Raw genomic sequence first — 23,156 nt, forward strand, 5'->3', positions numbered from 1 at the left:
TTGATGTTTCTCTCTCATCGATATTTCTAACTATCCCTCTCCCTTCCTCTCTGTAAAAAATCAATAAAATATATTTTTAAAAAATACTCCTATAATACGCAAAGCTAAGATTAACCAGAATAACTTTACATTTTAGTGTGTATCTTTCATACTGTATGCACGTGTGAGCTTGCACACACACCAATCCTATCTAATAAAAGAGAAAAATGGTAATTGGCGTACGACGATACCCTTTTCATTGGCTAATCAGGGCTATATGCAAATTAACTGCCAACTATGATTGGCAGTTAACTGCCAACAAGATGGCAGTTAATTTGCATATGTAGGCACAATGCAGGGAGGCGAAAGGGAAAGCAGGAAGAAGCCCCCTGCCACTGACAGTGATCGGAAACCCAGGGGGGAGCTAAGAGCTGGGGGGCAGGGCAAAGGCAGCCCTGGAGCCGCCTTTGCCCTGCCCCCCAGCCATGATCGGAGAATCAGGCGCCTTTGCCGCCCTGGCCAGTGATAGCAGGAAGTAGGGGTGGAGCCAGCGATGGGAGCTGGGCACGGTCGAAGCTGGCAGTCCCGGGAGCTAGGGGTCCCTTGCCTGGGCCTAAAGTGAAGCCCACGATCGCGGCGCCCCCCGCTGCCACTGCGGGTCCCCGCTGCCTGGGCCAGACGCCTAGGCCAGAGGTGTTAGGCCTGGGCAGGGGCGGAGCCTGCAACCACGGGGAGCTGGGGGTCCCCTGCCCAGGCCTGACACCTCTGCCGGAGGCCTCAGGCCTGGTCAAGGGGCCGATCCGGTGATTGGTGATCGGAGGGTGATGAGGGTCAACTCCTCTGGCCGAGGCATCAGGCCTGGGTGGGGGGTGGAGCCGGGGATTGGGGGGATATGATGGTCCCCTTGCCCAGGCCTGAAGCCTGGGTCAGAGGCGTCCGGCTTGGGCGGGGGGTGGAGCAAGCGATCAGAGGGAGATGGGGGTCCCCTGCCCAGGCATGATTCCTGGGCCAGAGGCCTCAGGTCTGGGCGGGGGCCAGAGCCAGTGATCAGGGGGAGATGGGGGTCCCCTATCCAATCCTGACACCTCTGGCGGAGGCGTCAGGCCTGGGCAAGGGGCCGATCCTGCGATTGGAGGGTGATGGGGGTCAACACCTGAGGGCTCCCAGTATGTGAGAGGGGGCAGGCTGGGCTGAGGGACACTCCCCCCCCCCCACACACCCAGTGCACGAATTTCGTGCACCGGGCCCCTAGTATATATATATATATATATATATATATATACATATATATATATATATATATATATATATATATAATAAATTGTATATACGTTATATACTTTTAAAAAGTAGTTTTATTAATTTTAGAGAAAGAGAAAGGGAGAGGGAGAGAGAGAGAAAAAAAAAACATTGAAGTGACAGCGAAACATTGATTGGCTGCCTCCTGCATGTCCCCTACTGGGGATCGAGCCCATAACCCCAGGCATATGACCTGATCAGGAATGAAACGGGTAATTTTTTGGTTCATGAGACGACACTAAACCAACTGAGCCACACTGGCCAGGGCTAAGTCACATATTCTTTGTATAAATTATATATGCGTCTGTATTTCTACCCTGTGTATGAATTCCTTATAAACACAAACACATACATGTTTTAAGCCACGCTAGGGCCACATCATTACACCGCTGTCTGAGCCTGCGTGTTGCCCATGGCACTAGGTTTTATGATGTTTTCTATCAGTAAGTTCCCAGAGCCTCGGCCTAAGGCTGCGTGCGCTGCGTGGATGAGCCGTGAGCCTCTAGCCCAGGAATGGTGAACCGATGACACGCGTGTCAGAGGTGACACGCGAACTCATTTTTTTGGTTGATTTTTCTTTGTTAAATGGCATTTAAATATATAAAATAAATATCAAAAATATAAGTCTTTGTTTTACTATGGTTGCAAATATCAAAAAATTTCTATATGTAACACAGCACCAGAGTTAAGTTAGGGGTTTTCAAAATGCTGACACACTGAGCTCAAAAGGTTCGCCATCACTGCTCTAGCCTGTCCCCTCGCGTGAGCACCCCGGGGTCACCGTCCGTGCCTCCACCTTTGCCCACGGGGCCGAGTGTCCTTAGGATAAACCCCTTACTGTGGAGCTGAGCTGAGTCCCGGAGGTGGCCCATTTTTAGGGCTTTTCGGGCGTTTTTCCCAGTTCCTCTCCCACACACAGCGCCCGAGTCCCGGCTTCCCTTCGCCCTCCCACCCGGGTACCTCCGTCCTCTTTTGTGTAAGACGAGACGTTTAAAGGAAGCCTGGTTATATTTTGTCACTTACCACGCCTGTTAATACCCCCTTTTAAAAAAACCTTGTTTCATAAAATCCCCACGGGGTGAGCGGGAAGAATCCACTATTCTCCATTTTTTAGGGGAAAACCAACGTTCGGGCGGAGGCTGAGTCTAGAGCCCACAGGGGTCAGAGGTGGGGTGCAGGCCACTCGGAGACCTCTGTGGGGTTCTGCGGATGCTTCACTTCATTGTCATCACTGCTCCAGCAGTGGGCTTCCTGAAGTTAAGGAGGCTGGGGCTCAGAGAGGGGAGGAGCTCCTCCAGGTCGCAGGGTCAGTGGGCCAGGCTGCCTTCGCAGAGCGAGTCCCGGGGGTCGGGTGGGTGTGTGAACACGCTCCGGTCCCCCCCTCCCTCCCGCCACTCCTCTTAGAGACCCCGTTTCTGTGCTCGCAGATCGGGTGGTGCCCAGGATGGCTGTGGCATTTGTTCCCAAGTCCACTTGTTCTGTGAATTCTGTTTTTTGCCGTTTCTCATCCATCCACCCTCAGAGAGTGGGCAGTGACTTGGGGTCCATTTAGTTGTTTTTGCTGATCAAGGAGTATGGGTGCCAAGAGTCGAAACGGTTTATCCAAAGCCCCAGAGCGCAGAAACAGCACGGTGGGTTCCCAGGCACGGCTGCCCTCTGCCTGGGGCCTGACCGCACAGCAGCGGTGGCTGAGGGACCACGCCTTAGTGTTCCGCTGCTGACACTGTTGTTTTTAAATTGTGTTAAAATCTACATAACAGAGCTTACCGTTTAAAAAATATTGTTATTAACTTCAGAGAGGAAGGGAGATGGAGAGAGGCAGAAACATCAATGATGAGGGAGAATCATTGATCGGCTGCCTTCTGCATGCTCCCTGATTGGGGATCGAGCCCGCAACCCGGCATGTGCCCTGACTGGGAATCGAACCGGTGACCTCTTGGTTCCTGGGTCGATGCTCAACCGCTGAGCCACACTTGCCGGGCCCCATTTTAACCATTTTTAAGGGCACAATCTAGTGAGTGGCACGAAGTGGATTTACAGTTGCCTAACCGTCCCCACCATCATCTCCAGAGCTTGCTCATCTTCCCAAACGGAAACTCTGTCCCCGTGAAACACTGACTCCCACCCTCCCCCAGCCCCGGCGCCCCGCATTCTGCGTCCTGGCTCTATGGTTTGCCCACTCCGGGCGCCTCGGATAGAGGGAGTCACGGAGTATTTGTCCTTCTGCGTCTGGCTTATCCCCCTTGGCATCATGTCCTCAAGCTCGTGCCTGGGGCAGCACCAGATCTTTCCTCCTTGTCAAAGCTGGGGGATGCTCAGCATGGACACACCGAATCCTGTTTGCCCATCGTCCGTTGATGGATATTTGATTGTTTCTGCTTTTGGCCAGTGAGGATATGGCTGTGAACTGTGGTTTACAAAACTGGTTTGTTTTTTAAAAGTGCCCCCTAGAATCCGGTCCACTGCCACCCACCACGTCACCAACGAAGGGGTTCCGGCCTCTCTCCCCTGCGTCGCCTCAGGAGTCCCCACCCCCACCGTCACCTGGACCAAGGTAGGCGGAGCCCGTGACCACTGAGGGTAACAGAGGGCCAGGCCCCGTGCATCATGGGAGGGGAGCGATGCACGTTGCCGTGGGTGTGGGCTCCGCTGACGTCACTCACCAGTGACTCCACCACAGGAGACCAATGCCCTGACCTCCGGCGGTCCCCACTACAACGTGAGCAAGGATGGCACCTTGGTCATCGCCCAGCCGTCCCCCCGGGACGCAGGGGCCTACGTCTGCACGGCCACCAACAGCGTGGGCTTCTCCAGCCAGGAGATGCGGCTGTCCGTCAACAGTGAGTGAAGGCTGCCCCCATCCTGGGGGTGGGGGGCTCGGCAGGCGTGGGGTCAGGACCGGGACCCTGACCGTATGGCATCTTCCCTGGGCCCTGATCTACCTGCCCCCACACTCTCCCCAAGGAACGCTCCAGCCAGAGCTGGCCTCCCGGAGCGCTGTCCCTAGCAGTGAGGACGTGCTCAGAGAGCGGCTCCCACTTGCGTAGACGTGAAGTCGTGTGGTGGTTGTCTTCCTCCGTTTTGGCCTTTGTAGCCAGTGTGGGGAAGCTGTCACCCTAACAAGCCTCGGAAAGACACGCAGCCCTATGCTGGGCCCCCGCCCCCCACCTGGGCACCCCCCTGCCAGCCTCTCCTCCTGATGCTCTGTGCCCAGACCCTCTGACTTCCTTCCAGTTCCTCGAATGGGCCATCGTGCTGCAGGGCCTTTGCACGTGCGGTTCCTTCTGTTTAGATTGCCCTCCCCCACCTCTTGGCCCAGCCGACTCCTCCCATCCACAGATCTCAGTTCTCCCTGATCCCTTGGGCTGAGTCAAATCACCTTGCTGTGGAGGGTGGACGAGACCCTTCACAATGCCCGTCACAACTGTGAGCACATAAATATAGTGCACGAGCCGTTGGGCACCTGTGCTCCCTGTGGCCCCGGGCGCTGTGAGGACCAGGGCGGGGCCTGGCCTTGCTGCTATTTCCCCGTGGGCACCGCAGAGCTGGGCCCTCGGTAGCCGTCTGGCTGACTGAGCAGGCGCACGGCCGGTCTTCTATCGCTTACTCTCAGAGCCAGTCTTCATGTTGCAAACATTTTTTTGCCAGCGGGGTCTCTCTCAGCGTCATGATGTATAGGGAGCTGCACGCGGCTGCCTGGGCCTCCACATCCCCGGCTGGCTGGCCTGTGTGGTTATGGGTGCCCGGACAGGTCCTGGGTGCCTTCCGTGTATGAGCACGTGGCTGGAAATGGGGGGGGCGGCATAGAGAAGGAGGGATTCGGGGTAGTCTCTGCCATCAGGAGCCTCCGCCTCATATGAGAGCCAGGTGTTGGGCACAGGTTAGTGTAACCCCCGATGGGGTTGGAGGAGGCCAGAGGGAGACTGGGTGTCACCTGGTGATGGGGTGTCACCTGGTGTCTGATGTCCTGGGAGGAAGTGGGATGATCATGGGGGACAAGGTGGAGAGGGAAGAGGTGGAGGAAGGACCCGCCCGAATGTCCCCAGGGAGGGAGCAGCAGATGAAGAGAAGCTAGAAGCTGGGACGGGGGCACCGTGTCCGTGTCATCCTAGCAGAACAAGCTTCCAGAGGGAGGGCGGTGGTGGAGAGATTGGGGGTGGGGGAGGGACCAGGGAAACCATCGGGTCTAGCCTACCCCCAAACCTGCACTCCCCCATGATGACAGAGCCACACCCATCCTCTGCACCTCCCGGGAGGCAGTGCCACCTCAGCTTCCTGGGGGAGCTGCCCTGGTCTCCTGGGGCCTCGTCCCATGGCCCCCTGACCTGCTCACAGTTTCTGCCTGTTTCCACCAACAGCCAAGCCCAGGATCCACGGGAATTTCTCACATGATGCCGGCGAGCCTCTGAGAGTCACAGCCAAGGCCGGTGACGAGGTGACCCTGGACTGCGAGGCCCAAGGCTCCCCACCCCCACTGGTCACCTGGACCAAGGACTCGCACCCTGTGCCAGCCGCCCCTGACAGGTAACCCAGGTGCACGGGCAGGGGAAGAGCTTGGGGTTTAGGGGGAACCTGGCCTCAGGTGGCCAGTGGCCAGTGACCGGGCGTGTGAGGACCCTGCGGATGCTCCACAGGCTGTGCGTTCCCTTCTGCACGCAGCGCTTTTGTCCCTGGTCCCCTGACGCCACTCCGAGGACCCGCAGAGGGTCCGTGACGCCCAGGGCGAGACCCCTCGGAAATGGCAGGCGCCCCGTGTTTCACACCCTGGCTGCTGGGAGCTGCCCGCAGACTCTCCTGTGATCGGCACAGCAGCCCCCGATCTGAGCTGAACTGAGGCTTCTCTCTAACTGTCGGGTGTCCTGGGAGTGAGAGGGGGCTGGCTTGGGTCTCCTTCAAAGCCAGGCCGCACGCCCCCAGGCAGGGGTGTGGGGGTGGTGGTTCCAGACAAGGGAGCCTTGACACTCCTGAGGCCCTTGACCCTCGGAGGCGGGGGGCGGCTGCGGCTCAGGCCGGTGACATCAGCCCTGGCAAGGCCTTTGAGACGTTCCAGACGAAGGTCTGTGCCCCCCCCACCCCTCTGACACCCACACGTGGGTCTCTATCTCAGAACATCTGTTTGCTGAGGCGTTCCAAACCTCCAGCCTGCAGGCAGCCGGGGTCCTGTGCCTGGGCTGGTGCCCCCACCCCATGCCCTGTGGGTGTCTCTGCAGCTCCAGGTGTGAGTGGGGGTGGGGGTAGGCAGTGGGGGGGGGGGGGCAAGGAGCCTGCATCTCTCCCTGGAGAGCCTGGTCCCAGCCCCTTGGCTGGGCGGTGGCCGGCAGCCAGGTGCTTGTGAATTTACGACTTGCTGCTGACACGGCAAACCGCAATTCCCACGCGCTCAGCCCTCTTGTTGTGATGTGCGACGGACCAGCCGGGAGCCGTAAATCTGGGGAGCCGCTTTTGCAATCCTGGGTTCTGCTCTGTTCCTTCTCCCCTGCCCTCTCCGCCTCTTGCCGGCTTCCAGCTCTCTGAGATTTATGAGCTCCGGGAGTTGATCTCAATGAGGAGGAACACAGGCCCGGGGCGGGCGGGGTGAGGAGCGCAGACCCTGGAGCCCATCAGCCTTGAGCGCTGATCCCAGCGGGCCCGTCGAGTCGTGCGGCCGCGGGTCTCCATCTGCAGCGTGGCCGCGGTTTAAACAGTGCTCGTGCGGCTGGTGATGGATGTGCGACGCTTGGTCCGTCCCGAGTGCCCGAGCGCCGCTCCCCCTGACGGTTTCCTGCTGCTGCTCACAAACTGAAGCGTCGCTTCCAGCTTTTAAGAGAGGTCACATCTGTTACCCCGTTTCACTCGCATCCCCTTTGCTCAGTAGAAAAGCTTTATTGAGATGTAACTCACATGCTGTACAGTTCTAAGTCCGGGTGCGTTCCGAGTTGTGCAGTCATCACCGCCATCAGTTTACATTTCCAGCTTCTCTCCGTCCCTCCCAGAGCCCCCATCCTCACTGGCAGCCACTTCCCCTCCTGCCCCCGCCCCGGCAGCCACCAGCCTGCTTCCTGCCTTTGGATTCATCTGTTCTGGACGTTCCGTCTGCATGGAGTCCTGCCGTGTGTGGCTTTCGCGCCCAGCCCCTCTCTGGGAGCAGCATGCTTCTCGGTTCCTGCATGTTGTGGCGGCGTCAGACCTTCGCTCCTCTCTGTGGCTGAGCGATGTTCCCCGGTGCGGTGCCCTGGCCACCGTGCGTCATCGATCCGTGCGCCCTTGGAGGGGCATTTGGGTTTGCGCTTGTTGGTGACTGCGGACAGCCTCCCGACTGCGGATGGCATTTAAGCCGTTTGCGAACGTCACTCGCAGCTCCGGGTCCTGTGGTTCCTGGGCCCCCAGAGTGGTTCCTGGGCGCCCCTCTTCCATTTCTGTGAAACGTCCAGCACGCGGACAGCTTCCCACACAGAGCCCAGCTCAGTCTTCTCACAGACACACAGCCTTTCGCCCAGAAACTGGAGATTTAAAAACTGCATGGAAACACCAAGCGGGGGCAGGGGTGGTGACGGAGGTGGGTAGGGGACAGGCGTGCTGTCTGCCTGCTCTTCCTCGTCTTCCTCCTTTTCCTTCTCTCTTTTTTAAAAATATATTTTTATTGATTTCAGAGAGGAACAGAGAGGGAGAGAGAGAGAGAAACATCGATGATGATAGAGAATCATGGATCAGCTGCCTCCTGCACGCCACACACTGGGGATCGAGCCCGCAACCCGGGCATGTGCCCTGCCTGGGAATCGAACTGTGACCTCCTGGTTCATAGGTTGATGCCCAACCACGGAGCCATGCCGGCCAGGCGATCCTTTTCCTTCTCTGAGGGCGTCCCAAGGCTGAGCCTCAAAGCTGCCACACGGGGGGTCTGGGCAGCTGCCGCCCTCAGCCACCTGCCCGTGTGCACAGCCCTTTCCCGTGTGTTCACGTGCAGGCGTTTGCGGAACAAAACGTGGCGCGTCTTCTCTTCCGCCCTCATCGTCGACACTGCTCTCCGTTCACCCACTTTCTTGATTCCTCCCGGCCCACGTCACTTGCTTGTCATTTAAAGGACAAAATAACATTCCGGGCGTTTGTCTCTTCCATGTCGCTAAGCTATTCTCTGGGGCACGCGCGTTGCCAGCTGTCGGCGCTAATGAGCGGGCTCTTGGAACATCTTGCACAAATGCTCCTCCGTCTCCTGGTCACTTCCTTGGGGGATAGTTGCGAGAACACGCGGCGAGTCCGGGGGGGGCGGGGGGGGGGGCTGGTCAGTGAGTGCCTCTGACCATGCAGACAGCTGTGTGCAAACAGCCCGTGCAAGCTGTGAATTCACAGTTGAAGGTGGCACGATTTCATGAGCAACTCTTGTGCCCAGGACTGTGCCGAAACCGCGCCGCAGAGGACACGGGCCCGGCTGTGTGAGGTCAGGGCCAGAGACCTGGGGTCCTCTCCCAGCCTCGCCCCCGGCTCGCTGGGTGAACTTGGCCCTCCGTCTTCCCGTCTGAGAAATGAAAGGGTTGGACAGGCAACAGTGGCCAGAGAGCATCTTGCGGCTCTGGTCCCCGGGTCCACCCGGGAATGCCGGGGCGAGGCGGTGTTGCTAGGCAACAGTGTTTGTTTGTGGCTCTGATGTGTAGCTGGGACAGCTGCTAGCTCTCCTGGCCCGGCTCACACTCCCGGGGGCAGCCGGCCAGGGTCCCGTACTGGGCCAGATCCAGCCACATCAGGGGGAGCGGAGGGGGCAGCCGGCCAGGGCGGGCGATCTACACGCCCAACCCCTCGCTGGCCCAGTTACCCCCCGACACAGAGGTGGGGGTGGCAGCTGGGCTTCTAGTGACCCAGGACAAAAAGCCATTCCCCCCTGGCATGGCATGGACTGCCCAGGGCCCCTTGTGGGGTCTTCACCTTGGTGGGTCCTCACAGCTCAGCCTGCTGCCCGACCTGGTGGCCCTGAGGTCTTGGTCTTGTCAGCCTATGGCCAGTGGCTCTCTTTCTGGAAAACTTGGCAGTGAGTTAAGCTCTGAGCTGACGGGTGAGGTCACTGCGGTGGCTGGCAGGGCCGTAGCAGAGAGGGGGGTTGCGTCCCGGGTCTGCCCTGACCAGCTGGTGGCCGTGGAGGCCTCTGCAACGCGGGCTGAGGGCATAGGACCTGCCTGCGTGCAGGTGTGGCTGTTGGGAGCTTCACGTGAGAATGTCCATGGGGGGCGCTCCACTGTGCGGGGCACATAGGACCACCCCGTAGGCGGCAGCCGCCCGTGAGCATGGCTCGGTGTAGGTTTCTCGGGCTCATGGATGGCGCTTCTCCCTCTCGCATATGTTGTCCTTTGGGGTGTCTCGGGCCCCTCGGCCTGGATCCCCAGCTGGCTTTTCCATGCGGGGCTTCCTCATAAGGGTCTGTGATGCAGGGAGGCCCCAGCGAGGAGATGAGGGTCGAGCGGCCTTTGGCGGCTGAAGGCCCGGCTGCCTGGTGCGGGTGGGTGGGCCCTTGCTCTGTGCAGGCTCAGGCCCCGCTCTGGTGCCAGCAGATGGGCACGTGGGGGTGTCCGTGGGGAGGGCTGAGCATCTGCAGCCACTGACCTTTCTTCTGGAAGGGTCTGTGCCAGCGGTTCTCAACCTGTGGGTCACGACCCCTTTGGCGGTCGAATGACCCTTTCACAGGGGTCGCCTAAGACCATCGGAAAACACATATATAATTCCATATTGTTTTTGTGATTAATCGCTATGCTTTAATTACGTTCAATTTGTAACAATGAAATTGGGGGTCACCACAACGTGAGGAACTGTGTTAAAGGGTCACGGCACTAGGAAGGTTGAGAACCACTGGTCTGTGCTCTCGGGGTGATGGGTCCTTTAGAAACGGGGACAGTGGTACCAACAGCATGGGACCCAGCAGGAGGGACTGGGTGCAGACACACCCCTGACTCGGAGCAATCTGCGGATGGAGCACTCCCTCAAACCCGCGGCACCGGCCCACCTGGCCCCCCTCTGTGTCCAGAGAATGAATGAATGAATGAATGAATGAATGAATGAATGAATGGATGGGTGGATGGATGGATGGATGGATGGACGGATGAGCAATTGGCTGAACTGGGCTCCACGCAGCTCAGCGCCAGCGAAGTGCAACCTGCCTGGACTCACCAGGGAAGGCTCCATGGAAGAGCCGGAGCCGGTGCTGCCTGGAAGGAGTCTGGGGGGGCAGGAGAGTGTCCTTGGGCGGCAGGGAACAGTGTGGGCGGGTGGGAAGGGGAGCTGTGCGTGGACTGCTGGGATTTGCCGCCAAACATTTCTTGAGCACCCTCTGTGTGTCAGGACGTGTGCTAAGGGCTGGGACACGGCAGGAGCCTGGGCGCGCCTGGCCTCCCCCTCACGGAGCCATCTGACAGGACAGGTGATCACGGGTGTGATGAGCGCCGTGACGGCTCCAGGAGGTGTTCACCGGGAGCAGGGCACTGCCGGGGCGGCAGGGTGGCTGCCTGAGCGCCAAGGACGAGAGCGACCTGGAGGGTGACTGGCCGGGGTCGCAGTGAGGTGTGCGCTGGGAGTGCGGTGTGCGCTGGGAGTGAGGTGTGCGCTGGGAGTGAGGTGTGCGCTGGGAGTGAGGTGTGGCCTGGGACATGCATGCTTCTGGGCACTCCCTCTCAGGTGCCCTTTGGTCTCTCCGGGCAGGTAGGCCCCCCTTGGAGCTCGCAGGACCAGGGGGACCCAGCGGGGTAGTGGGTCCCTCTCAGGTCCACATCCCCCATCTGCGTGGCTGTGTGAACCTTGGAGCTGACAGGCAGCGAAGGCTCGAGCCCGATGGATGTCATAAACAGGAAATTCCCCGAGAATCTGGGCGCCGCACGGAGCCATCTGGACACTCACGCCACCAGGAAGGAGCAGCTGCCGCTAATTACGCCACACGCACACCGCAGCACTGTGCTCCCCACTGCTCCCCGCTCCCCCTGGCCCCGGAGCCCACCCCTGGGCTGCAGCCCCCAAACCTGCCGAGTTTCTGGGAACGTGGAGGAAGAGCTGGGTCACAAGCCAGCTGGTGAGGAAAGGGCAGGCAGCTGTGGGAGTCCGCAGGCTGCACCTTCCAGCCTTGGGCACCAAGGCAGCCTTCCTGGGGGAGGTGATGTCTAAGTATTGAGGTGTGAGCAGGTGCGGTCCAGGTGAACAGGAGGTGGAGGAGTGTCCCAGGCAGGAAGGCAGCATGAGCAGAGGCGCGGAGGTGGGAAGGGCCTGGCCCCTGAGGAAGAGCATGGTGCAGTGCTACACTGGGAGGCCGGGTGGGATTGGGGGACTGGCCTGGGGGTCTGTCCAAGCCGTGACACTGTGCTTGGGTTCTGTCCAGCAAGCAGTGGGCAGCGGCGGGGGACGGTGGTTACAGTGAAGTGCGATGTGGCCAGACAGGCACTGAGAGCGAGCACAGGCTCTGTGGGGCCGGCCTCAGCTTGTCCGTCTGGGAAATGGACTCACCTCTTCCGTTTCTTCCTTTGTGCCTAGGGAGCAGGTTCTAGGAAGCGACCTGGGGCTGCTCCCAGGAAAGACACATTGTTTACATTTCTGGAAGTTTCTTTTGTATTTTTTTTTTTTTTGTCTCCAGGTGCTCCCACTTCCTATTCCATTAAGGCAGTGGTTCTCAACCTTCCTAATGCCGCGACCCTTTAATACAGCTCCTCATGTTATGGTGACCCCCAACCATAACATTATTTTCGTGGCTACTTCATCACTGTAATTTTGCTACTGTTATGAATCGTCATGTAAATATCTGATATGCAGGATGTATTTTCATTGTTACAAATTGAACATAATCAAAGCATAGTGATTAATCACAAAAACAATATGTAATTATATAATGTTTTTCCGATGGTCTTAGGCGACCCCTGTGAAAGGGTCGTTCGACCCCCAAAGGGGTCGCGGCCCACAGGTTGAGAACCGCTGCTTTAAGGGCTTGGTGAGGGAGGCAGCAAGGGGTTCTGTGGTCTTTCGAGTCCCAGAAGGCAACCTCTGAGATAAAGGAGCCCGGAGCTGCCTTTTTGAATATGAAGTCCTGGGGTTCAGAGATGTTGACCGCCCTGCCTGAGGTTGCACAGCGTGTCCTTAGCAAACACTGGACCTCAGATCCAGAACGCTGGCTCCCAGCCCTGACCTCTTTCCACTGACCTACGCTGGCCCTGCTTCGCCAGCCAGGTTCGCTGAGACGTCCTGGAGGAAACCGCATCCCTGCCCCGAGTGGATGGAGTGTGCAGGTTTCAGCCTCCAACTGACTCGGCCTTTGCTGGGGGATGTCAACATTAATCTACTTATAAAAGAAGGAAATGAGATGAGAAAAGCCAAGGGGAGAGGGCGCCATGCAGGGGGGAGGTTTGCCCGTCACCGGGACAAATACGGCCCGTGTGGCCTCTTCCCTCACGGTGGACCTGCTCAGGGCTGCCCAGCTTGTGGGAGAGGGCAGGGCCCAGGCAGGGTGGGCGGGGCTCTTGCTAACAGCAGGGCTGTTCCCTGAGCACTTACTATGTCCCGGCACCGTGGGCTTTGCCGGCCTCGTGTCACTCGGTGCTCGCCCTCTCCTGTGACTCCCGATGGGGACGCCGAGGCTGGGGAGCTGCAGTGCTTGGCCCAAGGTCAGCCTGCAAGAGGCACAAGGGTGGGTCATGCCGGGGCCACTTGCCGTCACAGCCCGGCTCCCATCGGCTCTGCCGTGCCGCTTCTCAGGATGGGGCACTTCCAGTCAATGTTCCCAGTGGATGGTCCCCTGACATCTGTCTCAGAGCCGCCTGGGGCCTGGGAATCTGCATGTTTCGCAGATAGCTAGGAGATTCTTTTTAAAAAAAAATATATATATATATATATATTTTATTGATTTCAGAGGGGAAGGGAGAGGGAGAGAGAGATAGAAACATCAATGATGAGAGAGAAACATCAATTGGCTGCCGCCTTCAGTGCTGCTACTGGGGGTCGAGCCCACAATCCGGGCATGTGCCCTACGTGACCTCCTCCTGGTTCATAGTTTGATAGTCAGCCACTGAACCACAGCGCCGGGCACAGCTAGGAGATTCAGGTGAGACGCCCTAGCCTACAGGTGTGAGTGATGGTCTCCACCTGGAAGAGCTGATGGTGTTCAGGTCTGTGGCCTAGGAGTCCTGCTCCTATGTGTGGGGGACACCATACGGCTCTGTGTGTGGGGGACACCAGACGGCTCTGTGCGTGGGGGACACCATACAGCTCTGTGCGTGGGGGACACCAGACAGCTCTGTGCGTGAGGGACACCATACAGCTCTGTGCGTGGGGGACACCATACAGCTCTGTGCGTGGGGGACACCAGACAGCTCTGTGCGTGGGGGACACCATACAGCTCTGTGCGTGAGGGACACCATACAGCTCTGTGCGTGGGGGATACCAGACAGCTCTGTGCGTGAGGGACACCATACAGCTCTGTGCGTGAGGGACACCATACAGCTCTGTGCGTGGGGGACACCAGACAGCTCTGTGCGTGAGGGACACCATACAGCTCTGTGCGTGGGGGACACCAGACAGCTCTGTGCGTGGGGGACACCAGACAGCTCTGTGCGTGGGGGACACCAGACAGCTCTGTGCGTGGGGGACACCAGACAGCTCTGTGCGTGGGGGACACCAGACAGCTCTGTGCGTGGGGGACACCATACAGCTCTGTGCGTGGGGGACACCAGACAGCTCTGTGCGTGGGGGACACCATACAGCTCTGTGCGTGAGGGACACCATACAGCTCTGTGCGTGGGGGACACCAGACAGCTCTGTGCGTGAGGGACACCATACAGCTCTGTGCGTGAGGGACACCATACAGCTCTGTGCGTGGGGGACACCAGACAGCTCTGTGCGTGGGGGACACCAGACAGCTCTGTGCGTGGGGGACACCATACAGCTCTGTGCGTGGGGGACACCATACAGCTCTGTGCGTGGGGGACACCAGACAGCTCTGTGCGTGGGGGACACCAGACAGCTCTGTGCGTGGGGGACACCATACAGCTCTGTGCGTGGGGGACACCAGACAGCTCTGTGTTTGGGGGACACCATGCAGCTCTGTGCGTGGGGGACACCATACAGCTCTGTGCGTGGGGGACACCATACAGCTCTGTGTGTGGGGGACACCAGACAGCTCTGTGCATGGGGGACACCATATGGCTCTGTGCGTGGGGGACATACCAGACAGCTCTGTGCAGAGAGCTCTGGCGGTGAAAGAGCAAGAGGAGAAAGACGGGAGGGAAAGAAAGAGAAAGGAAAGAAAAATATATGTGTTTAAACGTCCACCAAACGGGGAGTAAATTAAGCACCTGTGGCCTGATCACACAAGGGAATACTATATAACAGTGAAAAATGAATGGGGTAGCCCTACACACATACTCATGATGCCATTATGTGTTTTAAACAATACAAAACTGCACTGTGGATTGTTTATGGATGCACTGTTGTCACCATGGTAACAGCTGACCTCTGTGGCGTCCTAGTCTGTTCCAGGCACTGGGCTGTGAATTAGGTCATTCGCTGTCTGGACAATTCTGTGTGGGATACAAACACTACTGTCGTCTCTGTTTTCCAAAATGAGACAACTGAGGCACAGAGAGGTTAAGTGACTTGCCCAACGTCGTGTAGCAAGCCCATGGCAGGACAGGGTGGCCTGGTCCAGTGCCGGGGATCTCGAGTCCACCACCCAACGAATCATGTACAGCCGTCCTCGGAGGACTTGCCCAAGTGCCTGCTGGGTGCCCCAGACACACCGGGGGAGGGGGCGGCTGGACGGGGGGCTGTTGCCTCGGTTTACAGATGGGGGTGCAGGGGCCCAGCAGGGCAGAGCTGGCAGCCCAGGCCATGCAGAGTGAACCGCAGCAGCAGCAGCGACCAGTTGGAGAAACGCACGCCCAGCACTTCGCCTGCAGCTGCCTGGGAGACGGGATGACCGTCACCCCATTTTGCCGGGGAGAAAACTGAGAAAGGGGAGTGCGACCCAGAAACGTGGGCTCTAGAGCCCAGCTGGAGCCTGGTGAGCACAGGCTGGGGCGTTGGCCCGTGGAGTTCCCACCCCCTTGCTGGCCACAGCCAGTGGCCACAGTTGCCTCTCTGCTTATGGGGGTAGGGGCCGCGAGGACCAGCACATATGGTGACATCATGTCTGCATGAGCCTGGCTGGGGGTCCCGGACCCTGTGGGATGGGACTCGGTGACCTCAGCAAGGTGGGCAGGATGGGGGAGCTTCCTCCTCAGGCCCAGCACAGTGCTGGGCAGTAGACCCTGCAGAGCACCTGGCACTTCGCCGCAGAGGCCCCCCGCTGGCAGATGCTCCCCCAAAGCCATGGGAAGGGCCTCCAAATGCAGCCTCTTCCCCCCACCCCCGCCCCCACTCAGGGGAGGGTTGAGGGGTGGCACGTGTGTGCGTTAGAGGAGGGGAGTCAGCTGGGGTCCAGCAGCGAGCCGGTGCGGGCCCGGGGTCGAGCCAACGCAGGGTCGGTTCCCCAGCCCCAGTCCCTCTTAGCTGCCCATTCTACAGATGAGGAAGTGGAGGCTCCAAGAGGCAAAGGGACTTCCTTCGTCCAGCTAGGAAAGGTTCAGAGTTTGGACTTGAACCCAAGCTGGCAGCCTTCTAATTCGGTGCTCTCTGTTTCACCGGTGGGGCGAGACCTGGCCTGGCTGGCAGTTCAGGGAAGGGGAGGTGGGGCAGGGGGAGCAGGGGGAGCCGGGAGGGTGGGTGCTGGCACTGCTTTCGCCCTCGCAGGCTTCCTGGGGACGGTGGCTGCCTTGAGTTGGGTCCAGAGGCCTGAGGTCGGTTGGGGTCTCACCGGTGCCCCTCACTCCTGCAGGCATCGCCTCCTCCCGTCGGGCTCCCTGCGTCTGGCCCAGGCCCAGGCAGGTGACAGCGGTCTCTACCAGTGCAGAGCCAGTAACCCCGCAGGGTCTGCCGCTCGGCACTACGTCCTCGGCGTGCAAGGTAGGCCGGGCTGGTGGCTCCTGTCAGACCCATGGTTCTGCCCTGACTTCTCAGGCCTGCTCAGTGCCCCTCCCCCAGCTCCCTGTGCCAGCTCTGTCACCTCCTCAGGGAGGCCTCCAGCTTCCCCATCACCCCTACTTCCTGCCCATCTCAAGCCACGTCTCCTCCCACCCCCTCTCCTGTACCCCTCCACCCCCTCTCCTGTACCCCTCCACCCCCTCTCCTGTACCCTTGGTTGCTGAGCGCAGGGAGCAGGGCCCAGCAGTGGGGACTTGGGGAGGGACCCACAGAGGGTTCTGGTCCCAGCCCATTGGGGGGCCTGGGTCCCCTTCACAGAAGCCGGCGGTGGAGTCACTCCGCCAAAGAGGCAGGGAGCTTGTCATCTCCAAGAGCCCCCAGGAATCAGGGGGGTCAGCCAACCAAGGCGCTTGGGCTGCGCCCGGGCCACGCCCAGCCCGCCTGCTGTTTGCATCTGGCCACGGGCGGAGAAGGGTGTCTCCATTTGGAAAGGCGTGGGGGAAGGGCGACGTTCTGTGACGTGTGGACACTGTATGACATTCAAGTTTCAGGCCGTAGATGCACGTTTTAGTGGCACGTAGCCTGCAGTTCCTTTACGTCTGGTCTGTGGCTGCTCGCGCCGTAAGCTGTAACGGCAGAGCTGAGCAGTTGAGACAGACCGTCTGGTCTGCAAAGCCTAAAATATTGAGTGTTTGGCCCTTAACAGAAAAAGCCGACCCCTGATCTAAGCCAACTGCCCATTTCACAGGTGGGGAGGCTGAGGCTCAGAGAGAGAAGGGACTCAAAGGTTTGCTGAGGTTTCGGGCCCACGAGAGGGGCACGCAGCAGGGGGCAGGGTGAGGAGCAGGGTGGGTTAAATCCTGACTCTGCCGCCCCCCTGGCTGTGTGACCTTAAGCCGCTGCTCGGCCTCCCTGAGCCTTAGTTTTCTTTCCTGTAAAATCCCGGAGTTGTCAGAAGGGGTACCGATGGCATCAGGCACTCAGCAGAGCGGAAGCTGTAACTGTTTTCAGCAAGTGGGGGTGGCGTGGACGGGGCAGGTACCCCTGGTGCCCTGGCCCAGGGGCTGATCTGTGCCCAGGGGCCAGGTTCCCATGTAACGGTCCTTTCTCGGCTCTTCCTCCAAAGCTGGGGGGGAGTGGGTGTTCCTCACCTTCCCCTGAGGGCCCAGACCACAGTCCCAGGCATCCGCTCAGCACCCAGAGCAGGGGGCCCGTGGAGTCCACGTGTTTTCCCGGACCCGGGGCCAAACCCCCAGGAGGCTGCCTGGGCTCCTGGTCACACAGACCCGGGGCTGGGACCGCTCCAGCTGCGGGTGTGGGTGACTCTGCAAATGGGAGCAGCTTACCTGCCCCTGGGAAGGCCCACAGGAGAGGGAGGGGGGACGCCCCGAGAATACTTCTGGGAAGGAGGTGAGCACCGGCAGCCTCCTGAACTCAGGGCAGGAGGATGGAGATGAGCGAGGGGAGTGCCCGCCAGGACAGGCCAGGCCAGGCCGAGCAGCTGTTTCGATCCCGGGCGGCTGTGAGGAGGGGCACGGAGGCTCTGGCCCAGCCGTGCAGGGTCCTGTGGCTGCGAGGACAGAGCTGGCATTTAAACCTTCCCCTCTGTGTGTGCTGCCTCCCAACCTTACTGTCCACCCAGAGTCAGTCCCTCTGGCCCCAGCCTCAGTTTCCCCATCCGGCACTATTATGTGGGGTGTCTCCCAAAAAGGTATACACACTTTGATTATACATTCCAGTGGGTTAGATCTGAAAAGAAAGAAGCATCAATAGAGCTATCTGCTGCTAAGTGTATATACATTTTGGGGGGACACCCCGTATTTCCCAGCTGTTGGTTTTCAAATGACATTGGGTGTACTTGGGTCTGGGGTAGGGCTGAGGGGAGGGGTGAGGGTTGGGGGAATGAGGAGTGGGGAGTGTTGAAGGGGGGGTGGGGAGGGTGGAAGGGGCTGGGGGAGCCCTCTCCATGGATCTGGCCTCTGTGACTCCCCCCAGGGCCCCCGCCTTGAACCCCTCCCCATGTCCCTGTCAGTCCCCCCTCAGGTGCAGCCAGGCCCGCGGGTCCTGAAGGTCCTGGCGGGTGAAGCTGTGGACCTGAACTGCGTGGCCGAGGGCACCCCAGAGCCCAGGCTGAACTGGTCCAAGGACGGGGAGGCCCTGCGGGGCGGGGGGCCCGAGGGCTCCGTCCATTTTGCAGCCATCCGAACTTCTGACGCCGGCATGTACCGCTGCGAGGCTGCCAACAGCGCCGGGGTAGACACCTGGGAGCTGGAGCTCAGGGTGCTGGGTGAGTCCCTGAACCCCACATCTCACCGCTCCCCACCTTCCCAACAGCGGCCTGGCCTTCCAAGATGCTTGTCTGCTCTTCTGGGCTCAGGACCTGCTTGGCCCCTGCCTTCCTCCTTCCCCAAGCCCCGTTGTAGAGCCTTTGTCAGCCCCGTGGGTACTCTGTCCACCGGGGAAGTGATTGACGAGCAGGGCCGGGGCCCCAGTCCAGCCCCCTCCACTTACCAGCTGGACAACTCTAGGCCAGTCATTTACACTCTCTGACCTCAGTTTTCTCACCTGTGAAATGGGTTTGATAATACGTGAGGGGTCAGCGAGGGAATGTGCAAAGCACCGGGTGCATGGGAAGATCTGGGCCAGTGGCTGCTGTGAATTTAAACAAACCTGGAAAGCGCAGCTGGAGGGGAAACCCCGCCTCTCCAGCCCTTGGGCCCTGTGTGGCCCTGGTGGCTTCTCCGTAGGCCACCCCGTGGGGGGCCAGCCAGCACCATGGCCCTGACTCCCTCACCCTGAGGCTGAGGGCTGCAGCACAGGGCTTGCACCCGCTTATGTCGGGCTGGGGCTCTGGAGGGGGGGCACCCTCCCCAGTGGCCCTGGACCAAGCTTTGGGCCGGGGGAGTGAGCGTGGCCACATCACCTCCCACCAGAGCCACCGCACTGGGGAGCCGATGAGACCAGCGGGCTGCTGGAGAGAGTGGCAGGGGAGAACGCCAGCCTGCCGTGCCCTGCCAGAGGTGAGGCTGGGCCAGGGTGGGCCCCGCTGGGAGGGGCTTCCCTCCGCACTCCAGTGCCCTGGGTCACACGCTGTGGGCAGTGCCATGGGTTATGGGGGATATGGCAGCCTCACTTCTAGCCAGGGCCACGCCAGGCATTTCATCCCACCCACACCCGATAGGATGGGATTAGCATTAGCTCGTTCAGGCCTAGAGAGGTGAGGCAGCTGCCTGAGGTGGCTCAGCCAGACGGTGGCTCACAGGGCGTGGTGTGGTGTGACCCAGCCCCTGCCCAGGTAAGCCCTGGCCCTCTGCACCTGGGGATTGTAGCAGCTGGGGCTGAGGAAGGCCCAGGTCCTTGTGGATCGGGGCTTGGTGGCCCTGCCTCTCCTCAGGCCCCCGACTTCCTCACAGAGGATGGACTCACAGTCCTGAGCAAACCAGCCCCCCCGAGACCCCCTTTGGGGCGGCAGCTGTGTGGGAAGTGACAGCCACTCTGTGGCCACCTGCCCCGCGTTGAACCATCCCGGCTGTGTGCGCGGGGGCCGTGGACGCCTCCTTCCTGAGCCTCGGTTTTCTCATCTGTAGAATGGGGCCATGCCCGCCCCTTCACGCAGGGCTGCTGCTGGGAGGGCCCAGTGAGGCAGCCTGAGTTTTAGGTCCCGGCACCGTGCCTGGCACATAGCAGGGGCCTGAGGGAAAGTGTGGAGGAAACGAATGTGAGTGAATGAATGCAGATCCGCGCCTGCCGAGTTGCTGCTCTTGGCTTTGGGCCCTTCTGGGACCCGAGAGGACACGCTGTCGGCGCTGTGCGTGGATGGCGCTCTCAGGAAGGCTGGTGTCGGGGTGTCCGGGGGGCAGGTGGCAGCTCACTGAAGGCCTGGCAGGAGCCGGGGCCTGGTTCTGGTCTCAGCTGTGCTTCCTCCAACCACAGGGCCCAGGGTAGGCTCTGGACCAGGTCTGAGGGGGAGGCCGGCAGGAGGCAGGCACCCCGTGGGCTCTGTGGGGTCCTTCCTGTCTGCAGAGCTGCCCACCTGCAGGAACCCAGTCGCCCTGCCCTTGACCATGCCGCCACCTTGTGTCGGTCTCTGGTAATAGCAGCCCCACTGCGCTCTCTGGAGGTGGGACCCACCCACCCAGACCGGCTTCCTGTGCTGGGTGCCTCCTGGCTGCCCACAGCCAGGGCCCTGTCCTCTGGGCTGGGCTTCGGCCGCATCAGCATAACGGAAGCCCCTCTGGTAAACACTGCCCCGCCCTGGCCGGCACCTGCCCCCCTGGCTGCCCCCTTTTCACGCGGGCGGCTGCCTGGTGGGCAGTGCTGGGCTCTGGCGGTCGCCAGCCCTGTGACTGTGGGCTGGAGGGCTCGGAAGCTAAGGGAGGCTGGTAGCTGCGGTGGGTGGCACCTTCGCCTCCCCCTGGGGTGGATGGGGGTGCTGGCCCCTGTAAGTGGGAGCGGGGAGGTGGGGGGCAGCTCTGAGCGCCCTGGCATCTTCGCCCGCCGTGCAGTTCTGTGTTAGAGCTCTGGCGGGTTAGACTTTATTTTATTTTTGCATTAAAGCTCCAGTTTGGGCACTTCCTCCCCACCCTCCCCTCCCCCTCTAACCTCCCTACCGCCAGCTAGCAGGGCTGCCTTTCTGTGCGCCCAGTGGATCCTTTAGCGCTAGGGGTCCTCAGACTTTTTAAACAGGGGGCCAGTTCACTGTCCCTCAGACCGTTGGAGGGCCAGACTATAGTTTAAAAAAAACAATGAACAAATTCCTATGCACACTGCACATATCTTATTTTGAAGTAAAAAACCAAAACGGGAACAAATACAATATCTGTATTTGCATGTGGCCCCCGGGCCGTAGTTTGAGGACCCCTGTTAGCCTCTTTCCTCTGTCCAGCTGGAATAAAAAAGAAGAATAAGTATCTTAATTAATGGAGGGAAAGTTCCAGGGTTCAAAGCCCGGTGCCCCTCCAGGCAGTAGCTCTGAAGTCCTGGTCCTCTGCAGTGGTGGGTGGGAAGGTGGGAGCAGCGGGGGGGGGGGGGGGGGGGGGGAGGGGGCTGTCGGGGAAGCTGAAGGTGCTGAGAGGGGTGTGTGGTGTGTGGCGTGTGGCGTGTGGTGTGTGCTGTGTGTTGTGTGCTGTGTGCTGTGTGCTGTGTGTTTGCTGTGTGCTGTATGGTGTGGCGTGTGGTGTGTGGTGTGTGGCGTGTGGTGTGTGGTGTGTGTTTGCTGTGTGCTGTATGGTGTGGCGTGTGGCGTGTGGCGTGTGGCGGGGCATGTGTTGTACTGCGTGTGTTCGTGCACATGTCCCCACAGTAGGGGGCAGGCCCTGGGCAGTGGGACCCTCTGACAGGAAACCTCAGCGATTCCACCAGGAAACAGAGCCCTGGGTGGGGTTAGCTCGCCCGCAGGTGCGCAGAGGGCGGCTGCGGGCCCTCCCTTGGCCCCAGGCAGCCGCAGGGACCCGGCTTTGAGGAGGAGCAGCGTGGCGTGGGGCAGGGATGCTCCCGAGAGATGACACCGAGGGCGCCTGGAATGTGCCGTAGCTTGGTCCTGCCCCCACGCCCACCCCTCCTTCCCTCCCATGGCCCTTCCTCTAAGAGTGAGGGAGACCGAGGGGGTGTGTCGCAAGGGCGCCCCCTGCCAGGGAGGTGGCAGGTGAAGTGCGGGCTGTTGATGATCAGTGTCAGCAGTGACCGCGAGTCCCGCTGACCAGTGGTGGCGGAGGATGATGGGGGGACCGAGGTGCCCAGGGTGCTGACCGGTGAGTTTGGGAGAGCGGCCCCTAGAGGCTCCCCCTCCTCCACAGCACCTGCTGTGTGCCAGGCACTGGGCCTGCCTCTGGGGGAGCAGCAGGGAACCAAGCAAAGACCTGGCCCCTGTGGGGGAGGCAGACAATAGACAAAGAAACCTAAGGGGGGGACCGATGTCCCTGAGGAAGTGGGAGGTGGTGGCAAAGGAACGCAGGGCAGGGCAGGGCAGGGACGCGGGCGCGGTGGGTGCGGTCCCGGCGAGGCGGGGCTCGGAGGGGACAGGGAGCTCTCAGCCGTGGAGGGTGTGGCCATGCAGCTGGGGGGGGGGGTGTGGAGGGGGAGAGGCAGGTGTTCATGCTGCTGACCCCCCGACCCCCGCCCCCCGGCCAGGGACACCCCAGCCGCAGGTCACGTGGCGGAAGGGCCCGTCCTCGGAGCCCCTGCGCGGCCGGCCGGGCCTGGCGGTGCTGGACGGAGGCTCCCTGTTCCTGGCCTCGGTCTCCCCCAGCGACGGCGGAGACTATGAGTGCCAGGCCACCAACGAGGCGGGCGCCGCATCCCGGAGGGCCAAGCTGGTGGTGCTCGGTGAGCATGGCTGCGCGGGGCGGCGGGCACCCACCTCCGTGGGGGCAGAGCTCCCCGCAGGGGCCGGGGTGGGAGGCTGAGGGCAGCGGGCACCCACCTTCGTGGGTGCAGAGCTCCCCGCAGGGGCCGGGGTGGGAGGCTGAGGGCAGCGGGCACCCACCTCCGTGGGGGCAGAGCTCCCCGCAGGGGCCGGGGTGGGAGGCTGAGGGCAGCGGGACAGGGGGCACCCACCTCCGTGGGGGCAGAGCTCCCCGCAGGGGCCGGGGTGGGAGGCTGAGGGCAGCAGGACAGTGGCGGGCGGCATGGCACCCCTTCCCCTGAGAGGCCCCCCAGGAGTGTGAGGGGCGAGCCCGGAGCGCCATCCGCGGCTGGGAAGTGGTCTAGGGGGTGCCTTCCTTTACGGTGAGCACCGATGGCCGCCTCCACGAGACCTGCACCCCCTCGAGTACCCCCCGCCCAGGGTGCTGTGTGCAGAGGAAAGAGCCCTTTCCCTCCACGTGGCCATCCTGGAGGGCGGAGGGGGGTGGGGGAGCCATTTTAAGGCTCCTCATGGGCCTCCTTCGGCCCCCCTGTGACCAGCCCCCCAGCTCGCCCTGTGCGGACTT

The 23,156-nt window shown here is 60.8% G+C and overlaps 1 protein-coding gene across 1 annotated transcript in view; it reads left to right on the top strand.

The window, feature by feature from the left end:
• HMCN2 (hemicentin 2) overlaps window positions 1-23,156 on the top strand; it is a 140,217-nt gene that overhangs the window by 47,107 nt on the left and 69,954 nt on the right. Inside the window, exons 20-26 of the mRNA XM_059658329.1 lie at window positions 3,720-3,832; window positions 3,959-4,118; window positions 5,637-5,802; window positions 16,082-16,209; window positions 18,260-18,514; window positions 19,161-19,247; window positions 22,357-22,551. Coding sequence (XP_059514312.1) covers window positions 3,720-3,832; window positions 3,959-4,118; window positions 5,637-5,802; window positions 16,082-16,209; window positions 18,260-18,514; window positions 19,161-19,247; window positions 22,357-22,551 — 1,104 coding nt within the window. The remainder of the gene's footprint in view (window positions 1-3,719; window positions 3,833-3,958; window positions 4,119-5,636; window positions 5,803-16,081; window positions 16,210-18,259; window positions 18,515-19,160; window positions 19,248-22,356; window positions 22,552-23,156) is intronic.

The sequence above is a fragment of the Myotis daubentonii genome, chromosome 11, assembly GCF_963259705.1.
Source record: "Myotis daubentonii chromosome 11, mMyoDau2.1, whole genome shotgun sequence".
Lineage (NCBI taxonomy): Eukaryota > Metazoa > Chordata > Mammalia > Chiroptera > Vespertilionidae > Myotis > Myotis daubentonii.